This window comes from Phalacrocorax aristotelis, chromosome 5, assembly GCF_949628215.1.
Source record: "Phalacrocorax aristotelis chromosome 5, bGulAri2.1, whole genome shotgun sequence".
NCBI lineage: Eukaryota > Metazoa > Chordata > Aves > Suliformes > Phalacrocoracidae > Phalacrocorax > Phalacrocorax aristotelis.
The window spans coordinates 27111596-27128105 of NC_134280.1; the positions used below are offsets into that span (position 1 = coordinate 27111596).

The 16510-nt window shown below is 39.9% G+C and overlaps 1 protein-coding gene across 8 annotated transcripts in view; it reads right to left on the minus strand.

The window, feature by feature from the left end:
* The window catches only part of ZNF385B (zinc finger protein 385B), a 139656-nt gene that overhangs the window by 55608 nt on the left and 67538 nt on the right, over nt 1–16510 (minus strand). For 6 of the 8 annotated variants that reach the window (XM_075093631.1, XM_075093634.1, XM_075093632.1 and 3 more), the window contains exon 2: nt 3125–3255. The exons of 1 other annotated variant lie outside the window; for it this stretch is intronic. In XM_075093631.1, coding sequence (XP_074949732.1) covers nt 3125–3255 — 131 coding nt within the window. Of the gene's footprint in view, nt 1–3124; nt 3256–6353; nt 6469–16510 lie in introns of all 8 variants that reach the window. One more of the 8 variants, XM_075093635.1, reaches the window with a different exon arrangement.

Here is a 16510-nt window from a genome sequence, read left to right on the forward strand (position 1 = left end):
TTTTAGAACTATTAATGTTTTTAGGAGAAAGAGAAGGGGGGCATTTTAAATGAAATCACACAATTCTGTTAAGAAAATAAGATTTATATGGGGCAGGCATTTCTTTTAAAAAATCAGGGTCTGCTCAGTTCTTCATTTTAAAGTACCCCATGCAGAGAGAAGCAAATGATGAGAACGCTTTCACAAATGAAATGGGAACACTGGTGTTTCATCTGGAGCATCGCCGATGTTTTCAGAATTTAAAATTGTCAAAGTTAACTATATAAGAAAGGCTTTACCCCAGAATTTAAATGTATTTCCATAAATAAGAGAAGTTCTTTGGAAACACTATAGGGGGTGTTCCTTTAAACAGGTCTGTAGTTAATATAGTTTACCTTGTTTTTCCTGCCCCAGTAGTTACTGTATCAAGCTCCTGAGCAGAAACCTTTCTTTTTTCAGGCCACTGAAATTAATTTAGAGACTACCTCCTGGCAAGGTTTAGAAAAATATTTCTATATCTGACTGCTATTGAAAACGAACAGGTGGACCCAAAGAAGTTTTCTCTTGAGACCCTATTTCTTTTTGCCACCTTCAGTGAACGCATGCAAGCATGAACAGTGGCCGTGGCACATGCTGCAGGGTCCCCTCAGTCCTACTGAAGGCAGAGACTGAGTGCTGCTGCACACTAGAGGTTTCACTATCTACAGTCCTTGACAAGTCCTCCTGTGAGTGAAGTGCATACATTTTCTGATCGATCCAAAAGGCAAATGATGGCGCTTTTTTTGGGGTGCGGGGAGGGGGTGGGGGGGTGGGGGGAAGGGACAAAAAGCTCTTCTAACATTCTGTTCCTACATAGGTTGAAAAATTACAGCACTCTGGATGACATATACATTTTAGGTCAACTAGATTTATCTTCTACTCACTCGACCTTCTGGAAAAAGGCTTTTTACAAACTTTTGCATGCTCCCATACTCCCCCCATCACTTTACAGTGAAAAAAAAAATATATACACAAACGTAGAAATCTATATTTGCAAAGGTTGTGCTAAGTTAGAACGAAAGGAAGTCCATGACAGGTGACGTTCACTGTGCCTGTCAGTAGATAACCATGAATGATTTAGTTTCCCAATGAGCTTTAAAGTCCATTGTAAAAGACTGTTAGGGAAAATCAATACCTGCAAGATAAATGGCAAAGTGTGTGAATTATAAATAGAGTAGTACTGAACCACTGTTACTCAACAAAGAGTTTAAACATGAAGTGTCTGTGGTGCATAGAAGCATGATTTTACATAATTCTCAAGAATTCCAAGGGAGGAAGTAGACACTGAGTCAACAATATTTGCTGATTACCCCAGGCCTCTCTTTTTCAATAAAGCCCAGAAGTTTGGAGACAAATGATAGGTGTGAAGGATAAACACTCTGGGAGCAACCCAGATAAATGTAAGCTAGTGTACATAGGCAAAACCTGCCTAAATATCCAAATTAATCTGGCTCTAGAGGCTATTGCAACTCAGAAATTCAATTAATACCACCAGTAAGCAATTAATGTTGGTTGACTCTATAACTACGGCATCCCTAAAGAAAAGGGTCTCCGAGTCATTATATACAGTTCTGTGAAAAAGCTCTTCTATAAAACCAGTGCAAGTGGAAAGCAGACAAATCAATAACAAATAAAAATCTCAACTGTCTCAAAAATGAAAAAGGATGAAAATTAATATGAATTGCATCATGCCTAGAAGGTGAGAACAACACACTGCTTGCTTAAAATTTTATTGCGTTTTGGTCCTGCAGTTTAAACATACCTGGACTTTTAAAAATCTTTTCTCTCTTTGTACGTGCACATGCATGTACCCTCCCAGTCTATACACATGCACATCCCCACATCTCCCTAGCAAATGCACCATTTTCACATATATGTTTTGCAATGAATTAGTAATATTTGCTACTTTTCATAATATGCTTTGGGCTGCTGACATTTGAAAGAAGCTGGCTGATATGTTACCTCATAACCATCCCACAACGCCACGTGCTGTAGCACAAGGCCTGTCAGCAAGATGTATTTGCAAGCCACAAAGAAAAAAAAAATCCTCTTGCTGTTTTAACTTCAGACAGAGAGTGAGTTTGTGAAAGGAAACACTTGGCAGCTGTTCAGCCTATCACTGTCTGGCAGTGGTGACACTGCTTCCCTTTCCATTCCCCCCGCAATTACAGTGACAAGTGTGATGCTGTACAGTTCAGGCAACGGTCACGTATGAACAGATCACACTCGCTGACTTGGCAGAAACGACCCAGAGCAGTTTCCTTCCTGTTGCTATTAGCTTACTATTTGCTGACTCGTTCCATGCTGAATTACCTCCACTCATGGAAACCTGAGTGGCAACATGCAAAACACTGGTTTTGGTGTACTCAATGCATTTAAGATAATAATTAATTAAACAAATGATAAAGTGCAACAGCAGAAAACCATTTTGATAACATTCAGAACCATTTTATGAGCTGTTAAAAAAGTAAGAACTACAGAAGAGAATGTTTTTGTTATTGCTGCTCCGATAAACACAGAGAACTACAGAAGCACTGAGCATTATTTTGCCAGTAGCATTTTTTTTTTTGCAAAAAACAATGTGCTTAACTATAAACTAAAAGTAGCAGGTTCACATTTTTCACATTCACTGGCTGTGCAATTTTAGACTTTATTGTTATTATACAGGATTAACAAGATCCTCCAGTTGCGTCACTGGCTGTAATACTTAGCTTAATTCAAGTGAGTGAAGGATCTAGGCCTTACCTGTCACGCTTGTTTTTCCATTAGCTTTTGCTTTTTCCTTTTTTACAGCACATGGAAATGTACATGCCCAGGGAAATTCTCAAAATTATTCTATCGCTCATCAATTCTCTGTATTTTTTTTCAGTGTGCAAACACCACCCCAGCAGACCAAGTTAAAAAAGAATCTACACCGTTCACAGCGAGAAGGCTGGGCACCCCCCAGTCTTTCACACCAGGGAACAGAAACCACCACAGCACAGGCAAAAAGGGGGCTCTCAAACTGTGTCAGCGATGCACTGTTTTAAGGCAGCTTCAACACTGGGTATTAGAACTGGCTTGGAAAGCATACACTGAAACTAAATGTGGAAACACCTTTACTTACTGTGTTAAAATTTGGGAAGAATCCAACAGCAGAGCTGCTGTCCACAGGGAAGGACATAAAGGGTTTGATATCCAGGGAAGGCTGCATCATCAAGGTAGGTGTGCGCACAAGGGTGGGAAGTGTAGTAGTGCCTGCCAAGAGCAAACAAAACCAGGAATTCAGAGTATTCTTTCCACATCACACACACTATAGCTATCTTGCTGACAAAACTGACAAGAAAAAAATAATACAAGGAGATTTATAAAGTGGCTCTGTAGGAGTTAATATCATTAAAAGAAACCTATTTCCACACGCTACAGATGAGGCAGAGCACTTCCCTATGGCCGTGGATACTCAGATGCTGAAGAGGAGACATACGGTATATAAATCACACTGGCAGGTAGAATAAATCCTTTCTAAAGCTGAAAAATTCTTCTGTGCCAAAAAGGCCAGGATGGGTGCCCATGAAAGTCGGATGCTTTTGCAATTCATGATTGCCTATTAGATCAGCTAGCGCAGACATCACATGCAAGATGAAATCCAGAGGTTTGTTTCCAAATAGTGAGCTGCGTGTTTTTCCTTTTCTGACAGCATCTGTAACTATCAGCTGCTGCATAAACATCATTTCACCTAACATTTAAAAAAATGCCTTCTGTTTTACAGTGCAAGGCAAATATTAGAGAATAGCCAACAATTAAATAATTGGCTAGCACATAAACAAACACAACTCATTACATGCAATGCAAACTAGCATTTTCTTAATTGGAACCCAAATCTTTCTTTCTAAACAAGAGCTTTCCAGAAATCTACATGCTGAAATGCTTTCTGTATACACTTGAGAATCATTCTCCAGCAAGACCCTGAAGGAATGGGAAGGCACAGATGTCCAAATATTAATTTTTAACTAGCTATCTGCCCTATTCACACAATAGTGTGCCTAATACACAGCGTCCAGCTATGCCTGTGGGAGTATTTTTTTCCTGAAATCATACAAAATAGATTTCAAATAAAATTTCCCTCATAGAAACAAAAAATGGAAAAAAAACCCCAAACCAAAACACCCCAAATCTCAGTTTCTCCTTCCTGAGTTGAATAAATAATTCAACACCTACTGGTGCAGGCACTGGAACACAAGTGTTCCACAACTCTAAAGGAGGGTGAGTCATTATCTGCCTCTCCTTTTTCTGCCAGAATTTCTCCATAATTACTTCCTTCTCCCACTCACCAGTGGCCAGCACATCAGCTGGGAGCATAACAGTCCTCAGGAGTTTCTCTAGTCTCAAGCAGAGTTGACACAATACCTAAGAATTTGCTCATAGAAGTTGTCTGAGCTTTTTAAAACCAGTTAGGAAGGAGGGGAGAAAAAAAATGTAGAGAAGTAAACAAGCAATTTTCCCCCTCTTCTCCCATGAAATCAAATAATTTGCATCTACTTGCAAGATGCCAGGTAATCCATATGGGCTGCCTGAGTACCAGTCTTCCATTAAGGCATCTCCCCTTCTCCCTGTTAAGGACACACAAAATTGAAGGCAGGAGAATTTTTCCTCCGTTTCATCTCATCACCCTGCCTGCACGATTTCAAACCCATTTTACAGTATCCAAGAGGAAAGGCGAGTTCAGAAGCCATATGGGGCTGCATAGATTTTTTGGATGACCAAACACTTATAACTAGCCCTGAGCTCAAATTTTGTAGATGATGGAGAGACAGTCATTTTGATCACAGCTGCAGCACAGTAAGCATTATATTATGGTCTAGGAGATGAATAGCAAGCTATAATCTATTCTCTGTTTCTTCTATGGGAGGAATATAATGATTGCAGAAAGATGGGTCATTTACAACTATAGAGAGCAAATTGTTGAACACCACCCCAACTGAGCTGCACAACTCGAAAAGAAAAATATGCTTGAGACATTTTCCCAGAACATTTTCTCCCTTCTCCTACTTCAATACTTTTATAAATGTAAGGTTTGTTTCTGTGTAAGCCATGAAACTCATTGACAGTTGTGCTTAATTAACTAAGTCAAAGCTGATTTAAGTGGAGTCACAAATGTCAAAAAGGTAGAGGCTACCATGTCTATAGTTTCTTCTTCATATCCAAAATTTAAAAAAAAAAAAAAAAAATGCATCAACAGGAAAGCAGTGTGTCAGAGGATTTATCCAAAGGAAGTATCTTCCACTGCAAAAATGATTATTTTTTATACAAGCTGGTTCTGAAACAGTAGATTTACATAATTTGGATTTCAAAGTTGTATTCAAACACCAGCTATGTTGTATTCAGTTACCTAAAGTCCATAAAGTGGCATCATCAATCTAACTTCTACAAGTTTCTCTTTGAAGTTCGTAAGTAATTAACCATGAAGTTAAAAAAAAGACTGTCCTCTCTTTACATGTACATACTTCAATGAAACTATGGTTACATATTTTAACTAAATTTTACAGAAAAATATAACAAGTTGTCACTGACATTTAGAGTCAGAGTTAAGCTAGGTTTCTGATGCTGTCCATCAAGGTATAAAAAGTATTTGGCATAAAAATTTTAAAAATTAAAGAACAATTAGCATCCTCCTGCAAACAATGCAATCTTCTTTGTATTCCTTGGCTGAGTACAGATCATTTCATGCGACAAATACATTTGAAACCTGGCTGCAGTTTTGCAGTCCATAGTGTTTCGGCTGCCAGAGTAGTATGTGACAGTGGAGTGGGATATATTCAGAGTCCGTACAGAACAGAAAATATACACACCTACCAGACTGATTAGTGGAGGCATTAATTATGAGTTTGTTCGCTTCTGTTTGCCAGTTTACTACTTCAACTATTCAACCAAATATCAGTGACCCTGATTGACTGAAGTTTGATTTTCAGACCCACCTTTGAAAGCCTCTGGAAGAATGATCAGATAAAGATGACCTAAACTACAGGTAGCAGCACTTCAGGACAAAATCATCAAATCAAACAGAACAGGGCACAGTTTTACACTGGCATTGCTCCAAGTGAAATACATTCTCGCCATCACTCCACCAAATCTGTAGGCAGACGTGAGCTAAACAGGAATACTGGCACAGAAAGATGTAGCTGACAAGCTTCATTATCTTCATGTTTACCATTTGATTAGCATTTTAATGGTAAAGACAACTTAGCATGTCAAACACTGTTTTAAACTACTTGTAAATCTTTGGCATAAATATAACTGATCTTTCATGTAAATTAATTTGCTGAGTTCAGCTTCATAATTTTTAAACAGTATTTTACCTTTAAAACTTCAGTTTTGGCTCCCATGACAGGAGTTACCTATGTACTGGAGATGCAAGCAGCAGGCAGACTTTGCCAAAATGCACTGATCTTCACTGGTCCCTTTTACTCTTGTCTAAGAGGAGGAAAACAGGTATTCATCTGAGCAGGTGATCCAAAATGTCTCATTTTATTAAGTTTTTCTTCCTCCTATACAGATTTATCTGAAAAACAATTCCCTGTGTAACAGGCGCTCTTTTTCTTTAGCCACGTACATATGGGTTCATGCTCACTGCAATGCACTGGGGCCACTGAGGTTTTTGCAGAAGTTATGAAAGGTTGTCAACTTTACTGAAATTTGATCTGTCTCTAATAAAAAAAGGCACGTAATTAACAGATTAAGCAGTGAGAGTGATATTTTGGGGGAGCAATTAGCAAGTCTTGTACTGGTCACTCCCATGGGAAGATAAGTCCCAAGGGCCAGTGAAACATGCTTTACCCAGGAGCCAGGAAGGGCACAGATGACACAGGGACTCGAGGAGTTTCTGCCAACAACCCTCACCCCACCAGCTCTTTTGCAGCTTCACACAAAAACTGCAGAAGTGAAGACTGGCAAGATCACAGTTTTGGCAGAGGCAATCACAGTTAACTTTGGCCATGGTGAACAGTCACAGCTCATGTTTTTCAAGGAAGAGTGGTGCCAAGTTCAGTCAAATCTAAGCACTTTGTAATATTTTCTCAAACAATTTTCAGGAAGGTACTTCTATGATTTTCTCCCTAAGTGCTTTTCTTTATCACTGACAAACACACACACAAAAATGGTGTGACGCCTGCACATTTATTCCTCTGATTTGGGTCAATATTACACAATTACATGAAAAAAACCTCAATTCCATCACAAAACTTACTCATCTAAGAACCATTTTGTTAACAATTTCAGCATGCTTAAAGAAATTGTTTACTTTCCAGACTTGAAAGCATGCTTTTCCAAAATATTCATTAAAGGCAACTATACAGGTCTCTCCCCTTTCTCTATTATTTACAATGTTTTAATCCTCAGATCCAAGGAAGCAGTCCTCACTCAAAACAAGAGCAATGGAAGAGTAATTGAAGTGCCTTCAGGACTGAACGAAAGTACCCAGCTGACAAATTTCTGTGCTCTGGACAATCTACACCCACCTCAGATTGCACATCATTGCCTTTGTTTTAACTTGTGCCATGCACAGTATTTGGGAAAACTTCAAAGGCTCCTCATTTGAGTTACTAATACCCACCACTGCTTATGCATGTTACACTAAAGAATTATCAGTTTAGGGACAGGCTGTGCTGGCTTTGTCAACCCTGAATTTTCTGATCATTTTCAGCTATGAGGAACCTTTTCTTTTTACATCATGTTAGGCAGTCTCATCTGGCCACAGAACAGGAGCAATATCACTGATGTGACAGGTGAGATCTGAGGTTTCTCCACTCTGGACCTTTTTAGCACAGGTTTTTCAGACACTTCTTGAGCCAACAGTATCCCTTCAGTGGTGGATGACAGGTTTTCCCTTTTGTTTTGTCCACATTGGCTGAATTTGTCACGGACTGCAACTAAACTACACACAGCCACCCTGCCTTTAGACCTCATGTTTCATCTCCATTTTCAGCATTTCTCTTCAGAGCTCCAGAAAATGGAAGATCAGGCAGGACATGTTTGAAACAGGTCCCTGGAAAGATTCTGAGATAATACTGCATCTGTTCATCTATAAGTGTTTTCTGGGACTCTACAGCTTTCAACACAGTTTTGAACATTGTCAGAAATATTTACTTCAGCATGTAGCTCAAACACCATTTCATAAACAGTTTAGAGCCAAGGGTAGTACCTAGGCTTTCATATTGAATAAAACTCTCTTCAGCTCTATTGACTATGCCTTGGAAAGAAACAAAAAAACCCCAAAACCAACCAAAAAAAAAACCCACCACCAACCCCCCACCCCCAAACTTGCCCAAGACTTTCCTACACTTGTTTATGTGCAGCTTTATAAAGATTGGCACAATGAAATAATGTTTATAACCTGCCCACTTAACTACAGAAATGCACCCCATAAAAAATTAATAGCTTTCTTCCCTTGAATCTGATGCCCCCATTGCATTATACCCCAGACCTACCTGCTTTCACTACAGATTTTTTTTCCCATAAATGAAAGGCAAAATCAATCCCTTGCAAGTAATTTTGTAGTTTAGGTATTTATATGACATTAGCCCCTGAGATCTTTCCCAAAACTTAATGTAAATATTTGTCTTTTTTCCTTCTCAGTATGATCAGTTTACAGGACTCAGAAATTTTCTAATTTTGTTTGTTTAGTTATGGCTATACATGAGTATTAGGGAGTGTCATGTGCTTCTGTTTATGCCTAACATAAACTGCTAAAAACAAGTTAAGTGCAAGTAAAGTAATTCTGAGTTTCTGAACAGCAGGTGTTGATATCAAAATGCTTAAAGGAAAAGCTATTCTAGAAGTATTCCATTAACAATACTCATGGAGGTGAACCTTAAGACATTCTCCTCTCAAATAAAAAGCAATGTGAATAAATACAGCATTTGAGTAGATTTTTTTCTCGGCATTTACTCAGTAGAATAAACATTGCTTCCTTATAATATGGTGTTATGATAAATGAGACTTACACTATCCATAGGGATTCCAGTCTGTCAAAAGTAAAGTAGTCAAGGAGAGATAAGACCATTCCTTCAACAGATTTTCCCAAATGGCAAATTAACATTATCCTAAGAGAGAACTCTCAATCCAGGCAACACAACTTATTTTTAAACATACTTGAAGCAGAAGCCCAGCATACATGAGACATTGCACAGACACCAGCTGACAATAGGAAAAATGCTAAGAACTTCTCTGCCCCCTGGGAACCATACAAACTGACTGACAAATGAGGATGTAGCTCCTTTGGGAGTTGATATGATTATCACCAGAGCTACTGTTACACACACATCTTTAACAACTTGAAGACTTCCCTGAATTCATACCTCTTAAACGTTAGTTTAAAAGCACTCAGATCTTCCACTGACTTTTTAACTACTTTAAACAGCACAAACCACACACAACCATCCATGTTTGGCAATTAAAAATGGGTAAACCCTCAAACGTCTGGGTTTTTTTTTTTTCTCTCAGAAGCCACAAAGAAAGGCAGCAAAAACTGTTTTAGATCTTATGGCTACTCAACAGCATTAAGCAAGAACCACTGTGTAACACTTATAAGACAAGTGTTAAGAAAGCATAGCTCCAGATCTAGATCATAGAATTGTTAAGGTTGGAAAAGACCCTTAAGATCATCGAGTCCAACTGCTAACCTATCACTGCCAAGTCCACCACTAAACCATATCCTCAAGCACCACGTCCACCCTTCTTTTAAATACCTCCAGGGATGGAGACTCAACCACCTCCCTGGGCAGCCTGTTCCAATGCCTGACAACCCTTTCGGTGAAGGAGTTTTTTCTAATGTCCGACCTAAACTTCCCCTGGTGCAGCTTGAGGCTATTTCCTCTCATCCTATGTCCTGTTACTAGGGAGAAGAGTCTGACTGTCACCTTGTTACAACCTTCTTTCAGGTAGTTGTAGAGAGCAATAAGGTCTCCCCTGAGCCTCCTCTTCTCCAGACTAAAAACCTCAGCTCCCTCAGCTGCTCCTCATAAGACTCGTGCTCTAGATCCTTCACCAGCTTTGTTGCCCTTCTCTGGACACTCTCCAGCACCTCGATGTCCTTCTTGTAGGGAGGGGCCCAAAACTGCACACAGTACTCGAGGTGCGGCCTCACCAGTGCCGAGTACAGGGGCACGATCACCTCCCTGCTCCTGCTGGCCATGCTATTCCTGATACAAGCCAGGATGCCACTGGCCTTCTTGGCCACCTGGGCACACTGCTGGCTCATGTTCAGGTGGCTGTCAACCAGCACCCCCAGGTCCTTTTCCTCCAGGCAGCTCTCCAGCCACTCCTCCCCTAGCCTGTAGCATTGCATGGAGTTGTGACCCAAGTGCAGGACCTGGCACTTGGCCTTGTTGAATCTCATACCATTGGCCCCGGCCCAGCGACCCAGCCTGTCCAGGTCCCTCTGTAGGGCCTTCCTGCCCTCCACCAGATCGACACTTCCACCCAGCTTGGTGTCATCTGCAAACTTACTGAGGGTGCACTCATTCCCGTCATCCAGATCATCAATGAAGATATTGAACAGGACCGGCCTCAACACTGAGCCCTGGGGAACATCACTCGTGACTGGCCACCAACTGGATTTGACTCCATTCACTACCACTCTCTGGGCTTGGCCGTCCAGCCAGTTTTTAACCCACCGCAGAGTGCACTTGTCCAAGCTGTGAGCAGCCAGCTTCTCCAGGAGGATGCTGTGGGGGGGGACAGTGTCAAAGGCCTTACTAAAGTCCAAGTAGACAATGTCCACAGCGTTCCCCTCATCCACTAAGTGGGTCACCTTATCATAGAAGGAGACCAGGTTAGTGAGACAGGACTTCCCTTTCATAAACCCATGCTGGCCGAGCCCGATCCCCTGGTTGTCCTGCATGTGCTGCATAACGGTGTTCAAGATCATCTGCTCTATGACCTTTCCCAGCACCGAGGTCAGGCTGACAGGCCTTTAGTTCCCCGGAAACCACAAACTACAAGTTCCTGGGATACAAAATGACATGCCAAATACTTTGCACTCCATTCTGAGTTTATTTTTTCAGTAGATGTTTCAGCAAACCCAGAAGCATTTGATGCAACTTCACCGCAACTAACAAATTATCTATTATACAGTTTAAACGCTTTGTATTCAAGAATGACTTATCTAAAAAACATGTCAGATTATGAAAATAATCCTCTCCCTACAAATTAAAACACGATTCCCAGTATGCTTGAGCATGAAGTTAGCATTTCCATTATTATCCATCTAGAAATAGATGTTTTATGAAAGCGTGCAAACAGAATTCCATATTATCTTTTTGTATAAAATCAGATACTGTGAAATGAGGTATTTCTACCTTTCAGATACATGTAGATTCTACCTACCGGGTCAATACGAAAAATAAATTGAAATCTGGTGCTGCTGAAATGAATGGAAGCTCTGGCATTTATTCAATCCAAGAAGTCAACCATCACTTACTTACCTAATATTGATAATTATTTATAGATCATTTACAATTAGAAAAGAAGTATAGGTATATATTGCACATATGTCACATAAGAATCCTAAAAATAAAAACATAAACCTACTGGTACTTACAAGTAAGCGAATCTTCATTAAATTAGACCTTTCCTCATTGAAATATTAGGGGCTGACTTGGAATTACTTTAACTTCCCTGAATTGCTAATACTCCTCTGCCTAATTGTTTTCCATCTCCATTGTCTTCTTATTGAAGGACGTTCATTTCAAAAAAATAAAAATGTAGACTATAGAGCATAAATACTATGCATATACTTGATATGACGACAGTAATGGAAAAGCTGATACTGAAAACCTCTATTATAATAATATTAATATTCAGAAGAACTGTGTCAATATTTATATCCTTAATGTCTACATTTAGTACATCAAAATCATGAAGAAAAAATAATGCTGTTTATGCGGGAGTGGGGGCGTGGAGGGTAGAGGCATAACAGTAAGAAACTGGAATTTCAGTATTTTAGAGAGACACAGATCAAAACATTAATCAAGAAAAATCTCATTCTTGCAGTTGTACTGCATTTCTAAGTTTGCAATAACAACAGGAATCCCCATAGGTATTGTATAGAAGATACTAGAATAGATGGAGTGGAAAGAAAAGTCCAATAATTAGAAATGGAACAGATTATCATGCATTTTCTTTAGATAACTGTGCTACAATTGCCTGATCATAACAGTTGGAAGAGGCCTGTCGCCCCCATATTCGCAGAATGTGAGACCCACACCCCTGTCCTCTTTCTCCTTTAGGCACCACTCTTGTGTTCTTGTGGTTGAGAAAGGACTTGCACACCTGCACAACACACAGGCTAAATTTTACAGCAATTGTGCTACACTGTTCCACACACTTTTGCAGTATTTATATTCCCAAGTCGAGTGATCTCCCAAAGTACTATACTAGTACCAAAGTGTGTTTGTTAGCACTGGCTCCCTGTCAAGTCTAAGCAATTAAATAAAGGAACATCCTTCACTATATTTAGAAGAAACATTCTGGCTGCAGTACAACTGCAATTTGCTGTTATCTATAGCTAGTATGGAAATATTTGTCATTAGTTTCTTAAAAGAGCTAATTCTCTAGACTTTTAATGTAACCAAGACAATTTGTCTGACTGGAAAGCAGAGTGGCACGTTATAGCTTAACACCATCAAGCTCAGTAAGTTGGATTTTTTTCCAATCAGTGACAGCCTGCATTAAAGTCAGCTGGAGCTTTGCAGTCTATCCTAGTTTTTTTTTCTCAGAATCTCCTGGCTTGCTCAACCCCCTTCCTCTGGTACCCATAGCCTGAGCAAGCAGCTCTGCCCCCTCCTCTCTTCTTATTGGCTTCTAGGAAACACTGCTTTGGAGTTGTTTTTGCTTTGAAGTTTTCCAAGTACAACAGAAAAAACAGCTGCGTCTTTTTCAGCTCTCTATTCTCTTGCCATCTGCACTAGTGGAGATCTTTCTCAAATCCTTCGGATCCTTTTTCTTCGTTTATTCAAACCAGGTCCTCCCTTGCCTTTTCCTTTCTCCTAAGACAAAGGTGCAGTGAGAGAGGGTATTTATTTGCTTTTCTGCTGTCATCCTGAACTAAAAGCATGATATCACCACATGCCTACTGAAGTCACAATCTTGTGCAGAGCATGATGCAACCTCCATGCTGGTCCCTGGCTTTTTCCTCAGTGCATAGTCTTAGGTGCTGGGCATCAAGCCTGTGAGTGTCCCAGGATGAAGCACTGCACTCCATCCCCTCTTGGCTCAGGATTATGATTTAAGACAATGTTTCATTACAAACTAAAGCTTCCCTACTAAGGAACAGGAGCAAAAAAGCCCAATTTACATTACCTTGAAAGTTTCATAATTTGCGGGATGGGACTTGGTTGCAGTTAGCTTTTTAGAGAGTCCGTTACCACTTCACCTCTCATATAACCTGATGTTTCTCAAAATCCAAGTCTTATCCTGAATTCTGTCACCACTGAGCTCATCTAACTGTCAGTGAGCCTCAACACAGACTTTCTTTCAGGAGGTACAGAACTGCTATCCACTAAAACCAAATGAGTCGATCACCAGGAGTGCTGCTGAGTTACCATTTTGTTATTAGTAAGTCAAAACGATTATGCCTTAACTTTTATATTGGGGGGATCTATTTCTTGCTCCTTTTTCCACTTCAATACTCCAACAAACCGGCTCAGCAATGCTATGCACAAAGGTAATAGGGGTCTAGACCCACAGGCATCCTCACAGATGTCTAATCACTTCACCACATTAGCCAATTTCCAACTCTTTTAAAAGTCATCACAGCTCAAAGAATTTCATGCCTCATTTGCTTTTCCCACAATATTACGCAATCACCTCTAGGAAATAGTTACCTAACCTGCTTCTTGCTTTCTTTTTGCAGGTCCTTCTATTGGTATTGCTCCCTAAATATCCTTCAGGCAAAAGATTGCAACAGTTTAGCTAATTTAGGTTGTTTGAAGTGGTCTATTGCAACTATCTACAATGGAAACCAGGATCTCTACTGAATGACATCTGGTTTACCTTCCAATGAAAATTTTCAATTACTCAGAAATTTCAAAAGAAGTTTGAACATGCAGTTGACACACTTTCTACCTGAAAGGCCACAATTTCAGTCACAATCTTCCTCTTAGTTGCTATCATTTCTGTAGTTGGTACATGCTTTTAGAAGAACCACTATCTTTCTGTTTAGAAATAAGAAACAATGAGACGGGGAAGAAAGGTGGATTTTAAAGCCTTCAAACATTGTTCACATAGCCTACATTCCACACTGAATTTAACTGCTCTGCCATGGCATAGGGCACAGACCATACAAGACCCATCCAGGAGAGGTCATGTAAAGGTAGTGGGCAGATTTACCACACAGCCAGTTTAAGTCCAAATGATGTAATTCTTTTTCTAAGACTGGTTTGCTGAAGAAATTCCTAGATGACTTAGAAGTAGTTTAAAGAAAAAAAAACAATTCCATAATTTCCTAGTTAATACTACAGAAGGGAAAATCTCCTTCCTCCCAAACTTCTCTAATTCTTCCTGGTGCTCTATCTGCTGCCATTAACTAATGCAACAAGAATTGATAGGATTTCCTGGAGGATTTCAACTTTCTTCTAATTAGATGGCATAGTACATCATCTTTTCAGAGCCCACACTCATAAAAGTCACAGCAAGTGACAAGTCAGAGCTCCGTTTCTCAAGCTTTACAAGTTACCAGTGCACCCTGTAGCACTGTACCTCGGAACACAAAAAGTGCAGAGATGTCACCCCACTCAAGAATGTAGGGGCCAGACTCAGCACTTCTCTCACCCAGAAACAGAAATAAAGGTACTTTAACCTGGCTGTGAAAAGAGCACAACAGTCACATTTCTGACCAAAGTTCTTTAGTCCATTTACAAACGGAAGACAGATACTACAAGTTTCCCAGTGCCCTACAATACTCAGAAGCTGCAGAGGTTTTTGCTATGACCATACAACCATGAATCATTTTAGCAAAGCAAAAGCATAATAAAACACAGCCCACGTAGTTCCATAAAGGCTTCCCACTGCTAATCAGTGGCATCGTGCTTACCTTAGTCCCTAAGGTTACAATCCACCTCTTCTGCAGCATTTAAACATACACACAGCGTAAGACTCAGAGATAAATAATCCTTTCATTTCAACATGGTGCTTTTGTGACGTTAGGTGCTATGAGACAGTGGACAACCAGCAAGCCTGAACAAATCTGGGCTGCTGTAATTGTGTGCTTAGCTTTACTTACCCTTGAGAAGAGTGTTTGCAACTTGACTCCAGAGGGAGGGCAGCCTGCTATTGACATCAGCAGATCAAATACAATGTGAAAGACGGATAAACTGTTTTTCAGTGGCATTTTTCCTGTTATTATTCTTTGAACTAAACTTAGGAGTTACTGTGTAAGATGGCTATCTGGCTGCTACAGAGATGAATTTTAAATATCTTCGGGGGAAAAAACTCAACAACAACAAAAAGGTGTCTGACTGAATTTTTTAAAAAGTTCATAAAAGGGCATCTTGGAGCACAGGGTTACAGACAGTGTGGGGTCATGACTTCAGAACATCAAAGTCCACAAATCTTGACTCTCCTGAATTAAGGTGCACTGCTTTACTTATTCTCAAAGTCAGTACTGATAAATAAGTAATAACTTAAAAAATTATAAAACTATAAAACATACTACGAACCCTCTCTTACACAGGGAGGAACAAAGGCAATAGATTTCAAATTAAAAGATCTGTTAGCACAGTTCACGATACTGGTGATTTTACTGAACATTAATTAACCACTGGTTTCTGACTAGAAACCTTATTCTGCTTTTGGGTGCAGCAGTGCACCAGCCCTGCCAGGGCTGGACCATAAAGACTTTTGATGCTGTTATGTTTTTCAAGAGTGAATGACATGAAGTCAGGCAACCCTACCCTCAGCTACATTCAGAATGGAGGGGTGGGGGAGCACTATATAACAGAATGGTCCAATCTCAATTTAATTTACAGAAACAAAGAAGAATTCTTTTTTTTGACAAAACATTTAAATTGACTTCTAACAGGGCTTCAGCTAGTATAAGCCTTTCACCACTAATTTTCCAGAGATTATATCACTAATATAATTTATTTCATAAATCTAATTAATCAAATCCTATACCAACAATAAAGAGAAATAAACAGAAGGTGAGTGTTGATGTAAACAAAGCATGAAAGCGTTTTTATGAAACATGCTATGCAGCCTGTATCTACTTTCTATGACTACACGGGGAGCAGACTGGGCAGCCCCACTGCCCCTCGGTTCCCAACGCTTCCCTTGGGCCAGCAAGGGGAGTTAGACCAGATAGAAACAAACTGGCAACAAGCCAGCAAAAGAGAAATTTGCTTTCAACCAAACCAGTGAGCTGGTCAAGCTGAACACATGGTTGTGAAACAGAGAGTACTGAGACGGGGGTGGCTGAAAAGAAGAATTTTGTGAGCGCTGATGCGTCTCGCTCTCATCC